At 42.4% G+C, this 13,258-nt stretch overlaps 2 protein-coding genes across 5 annotated transcripts in view; one reads left to right on the top strand and one right to left on the bottom strand.

Moving 5' to 3' along the window:
- adamts6 (ADAM metallopeptidase with thrombospondin type 1 motif, 6) overlaps positions 1-7,730 on the bottom strand; it is a 48,699-nt gene extending 40,969 nt beyond the window's left edge. The window contains exons 1-7 of one of the 3 annotated variants that reach the window (XM_030342027.1): positions 7,218-7,730; positions 5,690-6,197; positions 4,812-5,212; positions 3,756-3,930; positions 2,816-3,027; positions 2,413-2,496; positions 1,873-2,018 (exon numbers count right to left, since the gene is read on the bottom strand). In XM_030342027.1, the coding sequence (XP_030197887.1) occupies positions 1,873-2,018; positions 2,413-2,496; positions 2,816-3,027; positions 3,756-3,930; positions 4,812-5,212; positions 5,690-5,789 (1,118 nt within the window). In that variant the 5' untranslated portion in view covers positions 5,790-6,197; positions 7,218-7,730. The remainder of the gene's footprint in view (positions 1-1,872; positions 2,019-2,412; positions 2,497-2,815; positions 3,028-3,755; positions 3,931-4,811; positions 5,213-5,689; positions 6,198-7,217) is intronic. The other 2 variants (XM_030342026.1, XM_030342025.1) reach the window with 2 other exon arrangements.
- Positions 7,731-9,387: 1,657 nt separating this feature from the next.
- LOC115531843 (placenta-specific gene 8 protein) lies at positions 9,388-13,103 on the top strand. Of its 2 annotated transcripts, none has more exons than XM_030341151.1 (5): positions 9,388-9,475; positions 10,689-10,785; positions 10,874-10,998; positions 12,519-12,645; positions 12,995-13,103. In XM_030341151.1, the coding sequence occupies exons 2-4, from the start codon at positions 10,701-10,703 to the stop codon at positions 12,621-12,623; spliced, it is 315 nt and encodes a 104-aa protein (XP_030197011.1). In that variant the 5' UTR covers positions 9,388-9,475; positions 10,689-10,700; the 3' UTR covers positions 12,624-12,645; positions 12,995-13,103. The 2 variants fall into 2 exon arrangements, with proteins under 2 accessions (XP_030197011.1, XP_030197010.1); XM_030341150.1 differs by lacking the exon at positions 9,388-9,475 and adding an exon at positions 10,418-10,521.
- Positions 13,104-13,258: the final 155 nt, after the last annotated feature.

Raw genomic sequence — 13,258 nt, forward strand, 5'->3', positions numbered from 1 at the left:
ACACCTGCTTATGTAATGGACAGGGTGTTCACCTCCCAGCTGAAAAGGAAGCCTGCTGGTTTCTACAGTCAAGCTGCAGCATCCTTGTGCAAGATGCCTACGACCTACTCATTAATGAACATAGTCACTGTGGTTCCACTCGTAACAACTGAGCTTATATCAAACACTAACCTCTTCAATCCAGAAACAGATACCTATCTCTATAAACGCCATTTGCCCTTGCAGACTGGCCTGGATATGAAACCATCACACCGCCAGTAAGAGCAGACTCTGAGAGGTCTGCCGCTGTGGTTCTGTCCACAGCCTGTCGGTCCCACATTGGTGTAATTCAATAGGAAGGACGCGGACGAACGCTCTCTGAGCCCTGCAGCCTTGAGAACATCATACAATTTAAATGATTTAATAAATTCCAAAGCTTTTAATCTAGTAAAAACCAAGGACACATCAAATCTAATTCACCCCCTGTGTCCCCCCCGATTATACTAGCATACACTCATCTTTTTTCAAAACCATGGGGCACAAGCTTGACCTCGGTAAGATGGTGTATTTGTTTAGATGTGCTTCCTTTCATTTCTCCTTGAGTCTCTCGGAGCGTCGCCGGGCAGAGTTCCAGAAGAGGCACTCTGCCCGTCAGCCACTGAGCCTAATGAAGGTTGCTATGGGGGCCGTTTCCGGAATGATTCATAAAGGGATTAGAAAAGGAGGATTAACATCCCGGCATCAAGAGGATCCATAGGGATCGATAATGATGAAGTGGAGGCCATTCCATTACTGGTGCTCTGTAGGAAACGCTGACATTGTCATTTGGAATGTACGATGGAGGAACAATGGTTGGAAGGAACCTTTTACTCTCTTTCCTCAATGGCCCATTATTTCATTCCATGTCAAATAAATCATGTCTTTAATAAATCAATCATTTAACTTTTTTCCATTCATGTAATCGATCAGTGGTAGCGATCTTTGTTCACATAGAAAAATGTAAGCTAATATTTTTTCCTTCACATTATATGTATTATGTTGTTAGCATAACAACTAATTCCAATTAGCGTTGAGCTGAAAAGCAACATCATTAATAAAACTAAAGGCAATAAACTGCTATTCATCATGCAAAGGCAGCTCACGATATAAATAATATTCAGTACAGACAGAGCCTTTCCTGTATTTTCTGAGCTTTGTATAAAACTGTATTTATATCATTCAACTAATCCTGTGTCAAACACCATACCCTGTCCAGAAAATTCAGCTCAGGGAATATGTACTTTAGCTTCTAGTTCATGAGGCCAAAACAAATGAGGAGCTGTATTGGATATTGGTTAACACCCTAAACATAAATTATATTTATGGTACAATATATCTCTGTATGACCGACTCCTGAAAAGGCACATTGACGTGTTGAGTCTCTACAGGTTTGTTCAGGGTGTGTTTTCGCTGCAACAGAATTGAACGTTTAAAAAACTACTACTGCCAGACTTCATTTTGTGACACGACCCTAACAGGACAACACAAACAAGCACAGGCTCTATGTATAACCAACACAACAACACAACATACAAATACTGGTTGTGCCCGAACCAAGTTTCTGCTAATTTTACCTAATTTGCCTCAAATAAATACATGGAGCCCTATTTAACCACCAGTTGTGAAGTTTATCAGCCATTACAATCAATTTCTGGAGTATCCACCCAGATGTATGATGAATAGATCAACCGACTACAATACCAAATGGGCCTTACCAACTAGTTAAAAAAAATCAACTATTTATCTTATTATCTGCTGGTAGAATGTGAGCCCTTTAAAATGAGTATGACAAACACCAAAACAGAAAACAGTCTGTATGAAAGTTTGAGGTTTTTTTTGTGTTTCCATGCATACCGAGTGATAAGCACAGCGTTGTCATGATGGGCCATTCCGTGTTCCGGAATGCTGTTTCCATCTCCATGGTGAGAGAGGATGGACTTTTGCCACTTGCAGAAGCTGTCCAAGGACTTATCGGCATGGTGGTTGATCTCCAGGTTAGGCTAGATCGCCACAAATCACAGCCACACATCAAGCAATACAACAACAACAACAAGAATACAAAATAATCCACTAGCAGTATGATTGGAATTTCTAGGTCAGTTACATTGTATGGAGTTTCATGGTCTCAAGTTTACTGCAGGGTTGTTTCATTTAAAAAGTTGACAAAAAGATATATCTTTACTTTCCTCTCCACTTAGTGTTATGTTTCATATCTATACTTCAAACTAAGCAGTCAGTCAGCCACGTGCACAAGATGTGCACGTTAATAACACAGTCACTGTTATATTTGAGCGTTATATTACTTCAAGTCAATTAGTGGGTTGATGACCATGTTATTAACTAAATATATAAGAGAGCGAATCAAAGATGTCACGGGTGTGGGAGGGTACTCACCTGGTCTTCTGTGAGAACTATTAGTCTGGTCACGATAATGTTCACAACATTCCCTAGACTGGCATCACGATAAAGTTTGGCAACCTGACCTCCAGAAAAGAAGAAAAGACACAAAGTCAGACAAATGGTGCCTGAGTGCTGCGACACAACTCTACGTTATCTATTATCTACCATGATATACTTGTCAACAGATGTGAACCGTTGATGATTATATAGTTGATCATTGTAACAATCTTATAAGTTATAGATAATGCAATGAAGAAAAATAGAGAAATAAGACTCTATACTAATAATAGCACTTTTTAAGATACTGAAAGACACTTAACATGACACTTTACACATAGAATTGCCTCTTTTGTGTGTTTAGTACAACCCTTTTGAACAAAAGTAGGATCATACTTACAATATTCATTACGGACAGGATATAGTGCTCGATGTCCTTGCGGCCGTGGTAGCCGACCATCATCTTATCCGCCACCACGAGGGTCTCAACGAAGCGCTCGGAGCTGACTGAGCGACGGTGTCTGCTGGTGGAGTTCCCATCCGCGCTGTTATTTTGAAGGGCAGGAGACGACGGGGCGCTTTTGGAGCAGGGTGTACTGCACTTCACGGGGTCTGTCGACATGGAGGGTGGACACGGCGATTGGAGAGTGAGGTGGATTGCATTCAGTGACTTGTTTCATTTTTTAAGAGTTCATTGGTGTCTGCTACCGTGCACTATGACTCCAATGCAAAGCCTCTCCTTTATGACCCTGCACTCTGAGGGAGATGTAGGTATGCGTTGAGGCATGCTTGCCTCCTGATGGTGACAGACGTTGCTGTTTTTCTATAAGATCTCAGCCCAAGTACCTAAATATCCATCTGGTTATCCCCTTAGTTTTTACTATCACATCCCAAATAAGTAAAAGACTTGGGACGCTTCACAATGAAAGATTGGTTGGTTTTATGAATGAGGAAGGGACACTGGGACACTAGGACACTAAGATTGTTGGTTTATGAATGGGATGAATGCTGTCATGAAAAAACCTTTGCCCGACTCACATTCAGCGTCAGACTTTAGTCGAAGAGGTGCTACAGCCACAGACGTTTGCCTTTTTATGAATGCTGGAGCAAGGCTTCTCTCTACAGGTTTAATGGTGGCAGTCTGGCCAGACTAGGACAACAGCACACACATATAACACACACACATTCACACCCACACCCACACCCACACACACACACATTCATCCACAAACCTGGGCCTGCCACCAAAACCAGCACTTCCTCCGGCCCGCTATGTATAGCAACTCCTCTACGTCAGTTCCACCCACATGCAGTCGTGCCCAGACGGAGGTTCGACCAACCTGAAATGCCACAGCTGAACTCCTGGCTGTGCTCTTGCGGTGTGGAGAGGGCAGACATTTTATAAATAACGTGTTGCTGTGCCTGGTCCAGGATCCACTCTCTGGAGGCGTTGGAGGACGCGTTCTTCAATGGCTCTATTACATACTGCTCGTCTTCTGTTGTGATTACGCCATGCTTGGTGACAAACAGACACAAGAAACAGTGGCGGACGGTTATAAGCCGAGGCAAATAAGGAATTTGAAAAGCTTTTCACGATGCGCTATGTCGTTTGTGTCTCGCTCTCTAAGGAAACAATAAGGAAGATGCTAGCTCGTTTCTTGGACCCTAGCTAGTTCATGCTCAGACATTTGACTGGATTAAGGCTAATTCCTGTTTTTATTTTGAGTTGATTGCCGATTACGGCTGTCAATAACAAACTAGGCATACACTTGCCTCAAACTATATAACTAAAGGCTTTTCTTCAAAGAGAAAACTCCTTAGTACTTTAAGTTGCAAAATAATTCATTTCCTGGCCCAGGTCTAAAGGATATAATATAGTACAAAGAAAGTTAGTATCCTCTTAAAAGATTCCTATTGATTTAGACAATTGGTTTGAATGAACCATGTAATAACTGAAATGTCAACCGATAACACTTTTGACTTAGATCGGATACAACTTTATGGAACAATATAGAAATAAAATAAAATTCAAAACAATTAAATGCTACTCTCTTGTGTGGTAAAGTTCCTTTTAAAACAGGCTCTCAAACACACTCGTCAAGCCCAGGTACTTGATGAGATTTACTTCGGTAGCGTTGCCTAACCCCGAGCTGCCCCCAACGTGACTCTGCCAATTGGGCCGAGTCCAACACTGCGCTAAATAAACTACAATCGCTCTAATCTCTTGTCTAAGGGATTGCCTGAGGTAACTGGAACACAAGCACAAATCCATATATATTACCTCCGTAAAAGTACACCCCAGGGACTTCCTGAGATAATCCTCCCATGAACTCCCCAGCCACTCAAGGTCAGTGTCTCGGATGTTCGCATTGGAACCATCCTTCCTTTGTACTCACCAGCCCTTTGCAGTTGCTAAGCGCCACCCGGGTAGTGCCGTTCTGGTTCTGGAGGAAGCCCACGTAGTGGCAGCTATCCATCAGGTCGTGCCTCCACTCCAGGCCCCCTCTCCCCCAGTACTCCACCGTGAAGTGTTTGGACACCAGATGAGGGTTCAGGGTGAGGTTCAGGTAAAAGTGCTTTCCGTAGGCCGACAGTCTGTAGAAGAGCCGGGTCTCTGGAGCATGCTCCGTGGGCTCTGTGTGGCCCGGGCCCAGGCTCCCCACGGGCGGGTGGGGGGCACCCCGTCGGCGTCGGCCCGGTCGGCGGTGCTTCAGGGTGTAGCTGAGGAAGTCCCCGTTCTCATCCACCCGCACGGGCACCGTCAGCTGGTAGTGGTCCAGGAAGGACAGGAACTCCTCTTTTACACGATGGAAGCACCAGAGGTTGGCGGACGGAGAAGGTGATGAGATGTGAGATGGGGAGAGGAGATGGAGGAGAGAAGGGGGGTGGAGGAGGGAAGGGGGTGGAGGAGGGAAGGGGGTGGAGGAGGGAAGGGGGTGGAGGAGGGAAAGAGGGTTGAGGGGGAGTGGGGTTGGAAGGAAAATGAGGGTGGAGAGGAGGTGAAAAGGGATGAGAGGAGACAAGAGCAGAAAAGAGAAGGAAAGACGGCAGAAGAGAAGGAAGAGGAGAGAGGAGAGAAGAATGTAAAAGAGGAGAGGAGAGCAGAGGGGAAGAGAGAGAGGAGGCAAGAGGAGAGCAGAAGAGCAAAGAAGAGATGAGGTGCAGTTGACAAGTCTTCCAATCAACAACATCACGATGGCGACAGTGTGAACTCATGACTATGACCTTCACAAACAAAAGCAACAACAAAGGACAGAGTGCTCCGGCAGCCTACCTTGAGAGCTGTGGGAAAGCGTCTGGGAGGTCGGAGATTCTGTAGCAGCCATGACCACCAGGCTCAGAGTCCATGTCAACGTCTTCCACAAAATCTCCATGATTCAGAGACAGATGGGACATGGGAGGGGGATGGTGGGTGGAAGAGAGGTGAGTGGGTGCTACACAGTGCGGTTCAGAAGAAGCACAGGCTCGCTCTAATGCCACGCCATAACAAGTCCATGGTGGATCTCCCCTGAATTGTCACTGTGATGGATGTCTGGTGTCCGGTGAGCTTCTCAGATTCCTCCCCAGAGCAGATGCTTCCAGATCTGGCCGCTGCCGCTGGTGCTAGTGCTGGTGGTGGTGGTGGTGGTGGTGGTGGTGGTGTATTTAGCCTCTGGATTCATCTCAGGAACTCGTAGGCACCACTGTAATCCATCAGGCCCCCACAAGTCCCCTCGGGTGAAACTGGAAGGAAAAAAGATCTACACTGCGAACTTGTCGACTTGACCAATCCATCTGCATTCCTGTGAAGGAGTCGTTGTAGGCTGTCTTTATTTACGATACATCCTTGTTACATCACAATCCGGACAATTCAAAATGAAAAATAAAACGATTTAAGAGAGATACATGTATTTATATGTCCTAAAAATGTAATTAATGGGATGAATGAGTTATTAGATCGGCCGTGTACTTTAGGAAGACAGTGGAGATTTCCTATATTAGATCATTCATATCATAACCATACATGCATCAAACATTTTATTGGTCCAACTTTTATAAAACGATATATTCTTTCCACTCCCCAAAGCTGGCCTGGCTCCATGCACAACCTGGTCAGTCCCATCATCTGCAAGGAGGAACAAGGCGTGCAGATGCACCAAAGTGCTACTATGTCGTTGCCTTGTATCCTTTGTAGATCACATGCCACAGCACAACGATGTGCAAGGTCGAAATGTTAATATTATTTTGAAAAAGCATTCGTGCATCCCGTGGGGATCTAGAAACAGGAACACCAAGAGCATCGCTACCTAGTCGGCTACTTTGACCCAGACAGTTGGCAACCTGCCTTCAGCATTACACCCATCGCTACATGGCGTCCTTGCATGGCTCTCCAGATGAAAATAAGGGTTTTTGACAACGTTTTGAAACATTTACTTCGGTCCAAAATATGCCTGTTTATTCATAGTAACGTCTGGTAATAATCATTTTTGGGGAAAAAACTGGCATTTGCAGGGCCACATCTTCAACTTGCTATTCCATTAAAGTTCAAATAAATCGATAAATATAGCATTGATCCAACTATATAATGAACTCCAAGTTTTATTGTGTAATCTAATATTGTCAACATTCCCAAGTGAACGGTGTCCAAAATAACTGACCCAAATTTAAAGACCATTCAAGTCTGTGCTACTTTGTAAACAGTTTCTACTTCTGCGATCATCTTCATGAGTGCTGAACTGTTGCCGCTATCGTTCATGACGTGAACGCATTGCAGCCTAGCACTGTTTGTTTCCCCAAAACCAGAGATTAAAAGATATAGTTACCATGCTCATCTTCATTGTCACTTCCATTCCAACTGTGCTGGGTAACCTGAAGACAAAAGACTTTTTCTGCTCTGAAGTTCCGCACACAAGCCCCTGTTCCCTTTTCATATCCTTCGGGGTTTTGCCATCCTGAGAAATAGGTGCACACACGGGAGTATGCTTCTTCCCCTCAGACCAAAACACAGGAAAAAGTATCCCTAGATCTCACAGTGTCTAACAAAAAAATAGTTATTCAGCCTTCAAAATCTTGGACTTGCTCCACAGGAAGGCTCTATTTTCTGCATATCTGTCGTCCTTATAAAGTAGAGTGGAGTATGGGGTAGCTTGAAAGGGTTCAGAGTGAATTCAAGACTTCAGAGAGTATTCGGCGAAGTAACACCTTGTGAGAAAGGTGAAAAAAGGGCATGCAACACAGCAAAAGTTGGTTTACACTACAATTCAGCCGGTCTGAAACCGGGTATAGTTCCGAATTGGCAGCTTTTCGTGGTGGAGATGACGTCAGTGCAGATGTGCCTCTACATCAGCTGTGCGCATGTCTATCGCTTCTGCTGTGAGGCGTCTTGTTGTGTGGACTGCGTTTCTTCATCAAATATGAGCAAAACGCCGAAGACGACAGGTGGCCAGCCTATTGCTTTTTGCAAAATGTTAGTAAATAGGCTACATTTCTGTCAGCGACTTTAACATGGCCCAACTTTATAGGATAATATGAGTTTCCTTACTGTAGAATACCAGCCCGCGTCATCGGGTTTATATACCCTTTCTCTCAAGGGAATAAACGTTATTTTAAGCTTGTGAATGTTAAACTTTTGCACAAATGGGATGCACTCGATCAAAGTGGTTTAATCGATACAAATGTTTTTGCAGTTGATACGTGGATTATCATCATATCATTTATCGTGAAATAATCTCAATGCAGTTGAAAATTGCGTATTTTATACAATTGCAGTTAGACCAATGAATGTATTACAACCGGTGCAGTAGTAGTACCGGTGTAATAGACAAGTCGTGGCTTTACCTCACGGGCAGTAGCGACATCGCGTGTCTGAAGCGAGTATTACAATAGTTGCAATGAATGTTATAAGCCTACTACTATGCTATTTGTCTTGTTACAACTTACGTGCTAAATGTATTTCTGTTCTTATTTTATTTGATATAGGCCTAATCGAATTTTATGCTTTTTTAAGCTTGTTCTTTATTTATTTTTTGCATATTTATGATCCTAGTCTCGATATAGGCCTAGGCCTAATCAAATTTTATGTGGTAGCCTGATGTCAAACTACCATATTTCCCTGTTAATCCATCTGCATGTTTTTAGCTTGTTCTTTATTTTTTGCATATTTATGATCCTACTTTGAATAGTAGATTCAAGCATACAACGATTGCTCAGTCTCGTGAGACAAAACCACCATGTTAAAAATAAAGAACTGAATCAAAATTTGCAGTTAGTTATGGATTAACTGCTAGAGAAGGGTACTACTAACCCTTTCTGGGGAAGTGGGTTTCATTCCCATTGTGGCTATACACTCATTTGTATTGTAAATGTGATAAAACTGGGTATGTTAAAAAAAATTAAAGATAAATTTATAAATATTAAAGATAAAGCTTTTTTTGAATCATGTTGGATAGTAGGGGTTTTTAAGTAGTTGCTAGGTTATCAATGATAACTTGGGTCTTATGGGTTGTTTCTATGGCGTTCTATGTAGTTGCTAGGGTGGTCTACATAGGGTGTTTTGGGTGGTTGATGTTGTTCTGTGTGTTATCTATGGTTTTCTATGTGCTTCTTTTGGGTGACTTCTAGGGTGTTTGGGGAGGCGGCTGATGCTGTAGTTTGGGTGGTTGCTAGGGTGATCCAGATGGTTGCTATGGTGTTCAAGGGGCGTTATATTGCCTTTTAGTTGTTTGCTTCGGTAGTTGATAGCAGGGCGCTTGCTATGGTTATCTTGGTGGTTGCATGGGGGTTCTAATCAGTTGCTATGGCATTCTGGGTGGTTGTAAGGATGATCTAGAATGGTTTATGGTGCTCTTTAGTTCTAAACAAATTGGTGGGTTTCAATGTGTGGTCGTATGTGGAGATATCTAAAGCATGGGTTGGCGATTTGGAGAAACAACAAGCAACCTTAAGGTCTCCCTTCAAAGCCACTCCCTCCAAACGGGAGGAGTGCGAGCAGGTACAGATCGGTTGGTAGACAGACAGGTAGCCTAAGCAATCTAAACATTTCATTCAAGGTGCACGAGATGATTGGACACGCTTATTACAGGTCTGCGACTGCTACATATACCAGATTTCTTTATTTTTTATTTGACAGAGCATTTGATTTACTAAGATAGGATAAAGTTAAACCTACTTTATTTTTCGTTCTAGGCACGCAACCAAATTATGTTTGGTTTCCCTCAGAGAGCCATTGATAGACATGTAAAGAGAATTTGAACAAATATGACCAAATGAACAGCCTGCTTTTGCTTTAAAGTTATCTTTTATAGAAAAAAAGAGGGAGCTCAACATTTTGGTGTATACTATTTTCATGTTGTCTAAATATTGTGGGGGAAGTGCGAGTTTATAGATTTTGATGCCAATGCTTGTGAAGTTTAAATACTTACAAATTATAAATAGTGGTAAGTTTGGATTCCTTCCATAAAAATGTGGATAGTAAGGTAGTATTTCAACTTTGAATATATAGCATTAAGTATGAAGGAGGGATTGAGGATTGAAGTTTGAGAATAATAAAACAAACAAAATGATTGATAGAGAATAAGGAAGAAAGCCACACCTCATTATGTTTACCTATGATAACATTAAGGCCATCACGGCTCTTAATTACAAGTCAATACAAAACACTGTTCAATAACACTGACCTTTATCCGGACGTTGACACCAGTTAGCGCATGTCCTCCAGAATATAAATCATCACAGTATATTAGGCCTGTGACATTGTGGGTGTGCCCACCTCAGTAATAAGGAACCCCATTCAGACCCAGCAATAAACCACACACAGACTTTTGGAACCATTTTCCTGAAGCTAATTTTACCATATGTTTAAATGTGTGGTTCTGAAGGAGTATAAAATAAGCTAAATAATATGGATCTTGTTGTACTTTTAAAACTGTCATTTGTGGTAAATGTTTGTCAGATTTTGAAACGTCATTGTTCAAGAGGGACATTTACAATGCTGTAACAATATGTTTTATGGTGAGGTGAGGCAAGGCCAGTAAGGGAAATTGGCCCTTCCTATTTTCCAACTGACGTTTACCATACCAAGGTCATTAGTGTCTCAGAGAATCATTCATTTATTCTCCAACACCTCTGGTAAGAAGTATACCCTCCTCGTTTTCTATTCAAAAAGTTATTCAGATTCAGACTACGTTAATTGTAACTGTGTTTTATTTTTCCCTTGGAATTCTGGAAAATGAATAGGCCTCATACGCTGATGGTATACTGTTAATATTGAGGTTTGCCTCTTTTTCCAATTGCAGTTTCAGTCGATCATGGCAGTGACGCACCAACCGGGCCGATTCCCCCCCTCTGAGTTTCAGACGGGACTCTGCTCCTTTACCAGTGACTGCGGCACTTGTAAGGATTACTCCTACCAAATATATGTTTGGTAGATTTGTAATCGATTCATGGTCCGTATGAATTCATTCCATTTGCGTCGATACAGGCTTCTATGGGCTGTGTTGCTTCCCATGCCTTGGCTGCACCATCGCCAGTGATATGGATGAGTGCTGCCTGTGTGGTATGACCATGGCCATGCGTAGTGTGTACAGGACTAAGTACAACATCAATGTAAGTTGTGTAGCTACTTTGACTAACATACCAACTAACTAAGTTGTGTGGATATGAGTGTTAATAGAATAGAATAGAATAGAATAGAATAGAATAGAAAGCTTTATTGTCATTATACAAAGTACAACAAAATGCAATGAGCAGCTCCTTAAAAGTGCACACATAGTTATCGAATATATAATGTATAATAATATACTAAAGCAATATATAATAAAAAAAAATATATATATATAAAAAAAACAAAAACATTAAATACACAGTAAAACTTAAATACACAGTAAAGACCACAAATAGACAACAAACATCAGTGCAGATCTGAGTTCAGTATGGTGACAGATTTAGGAAAGAGGCTGTTCCTGAGTCTATTTGTTCTGGCATATGGTTGAAGAGATGGCAGCCGGGGTGGGTGGTTTCCTTCAGGATGCCTCTGGCCCTGCTGAGACAGCGGGAGCCGTAGATGGTGCTTCAGGAAGGCAGAGGGCAGCCAATGATTTTTTTGCGCGACGTTTGCCACCGTCTGCAGTCTCTTCCTGTCGGCCTCCGTGCAGCTGGAGTGCCACACTGACACAGCGTAGGTCAGCAGGCTTTCGATGGTGGAACGGTAGAAGGTCACCAGCAGCTGTGTGTTTAGATGCTCCCTCCTGAGCACCCTCAGAAAGTGTAGCCGCCGCTGGGCCTTCTTGACCAGCGCTGAGGTGTTGACCGACCAGGAGAGATCAGCAGAGATGTGGACTCGCTCCACACCTTCACCGTTGATGTACAGGGGGGCAGGGGCGGCTCTGTTCCGTCGGGAGTCCAGGATGAGTTCCTTGGTCTCGGTGATGTTCAGTGCCAGGTTGTTAGAAACACACCACTCACCAAGTTTCAGGGCCTCATCTCTGTAGGCCGCCTCGTTTCCCCCCGTTATAAGGCCCACCACCATTGTGTCATCAGCGAATTTGACAATGATGTTCTCTGGGTGGGTGGGACTGCAGTCGGATGTGTAGAAGGAGTAGAGTAGTGGGCTCTGCACACAGCCCTGGGGAGAGCCAGTGCTGAGAGTGCGGGAGGAGGGGAGGTGAGGACCCAGTTTCACCTGCTGGGGTCGGTTGACCAGACAGCCTTAGGTAGTTAATAGTAGGAAGTTTACTCTAAAATGGTGCTAAAAGTTAGATAGAAGTTAACAGATATTTTACTTTGATCTATATGGAGACGAACCCAATGTTATCTGACCTGATGTAGATTAGCCCGAAAAGGAGTTAACAGATAAGAAATGTGTTAACCCTGATATGATTAGGTTTGTAGCCTAATTCACATGCTGCCTCCTGTCCTGTCCTGACCAGTTGTATACTGTTTTGTTTGGAGCTTTACTTTGTGTATTCAATTTGTTTTCTGCCTCACTTGTATGTCTCTTAAAAGCATCTACTGAATGAAAAAAAATATATATAAAATTGTATAGTGTCAAGACACTGTTCCTTGTATTCCACGTATCCAATATTGTACCACTCCCTCACACTTTTAACCCATTGCACTGTTTACAGGGCTCTCTATGCAATGACTTCATGACGTATATGTGCTGTCAAATCTGTGGTACCTGTCAGCTGAAGAGAGATATCGATTTGAGAAAGGAACAGGGCATTTTCTGATTTCAGCATTTTCCACATTGAGGTCAGTAAAAGTTCTCAAAGTTTATTCTGCATGTACGCACACACACACACACACACACACACACACACACACACACACACACACACACACACACACACACACACACACACACACACACACACACACACACACACACACACACATAAACAGCGTTAATTATACAGTTTGACTCTTTGACTTTGACTCTTTAGAATCAATAAAAGGGTGATTTTTTTACAATGTAGTTTAAGCAATTCAGCCGAGTTCAATAGTTCAGAATGAAGTTTAACGTGATGATGTCAGGGATTCCAAACCACTTGTCTTGTTTGGTTTCAATAACTCTGTTTCCTTTTTCTCTCATGACTTCTAGATGCGGCCATGCGGCCTGTGTGAGTGAGCCAATATCCCAATGAATATATTCACATGTAAAAGAAAATGTATTGTGTAACTACACTGAATAAAATCTATGTTTGAAATGCGGGGTTTGTATTATTAGTAACTTCAATCTATATAGTGGTGAAATGTTTTAACAAAATGGTTTAAACATTTCATAACAAAATGATTTTTAATAACAATAATAGTATTGTTATAATTATCTATATTTGTATGGCACAGACAAATAAAATAAAAGATA

The sequence above is a fragment of the Gadus morhua genome, chromosome 19 (assembly GCF_902167405.1).
Source record: "Gadus morhua chromosome 19, gadMor3.0, whole genome shotgun sequence".
Classification (NCBI taxonomy): Eukaryota; Metazoa; Chordata; class Actinopteri; order Gadiformes; family Gadidae; genus Gadus; species Gadus morhua.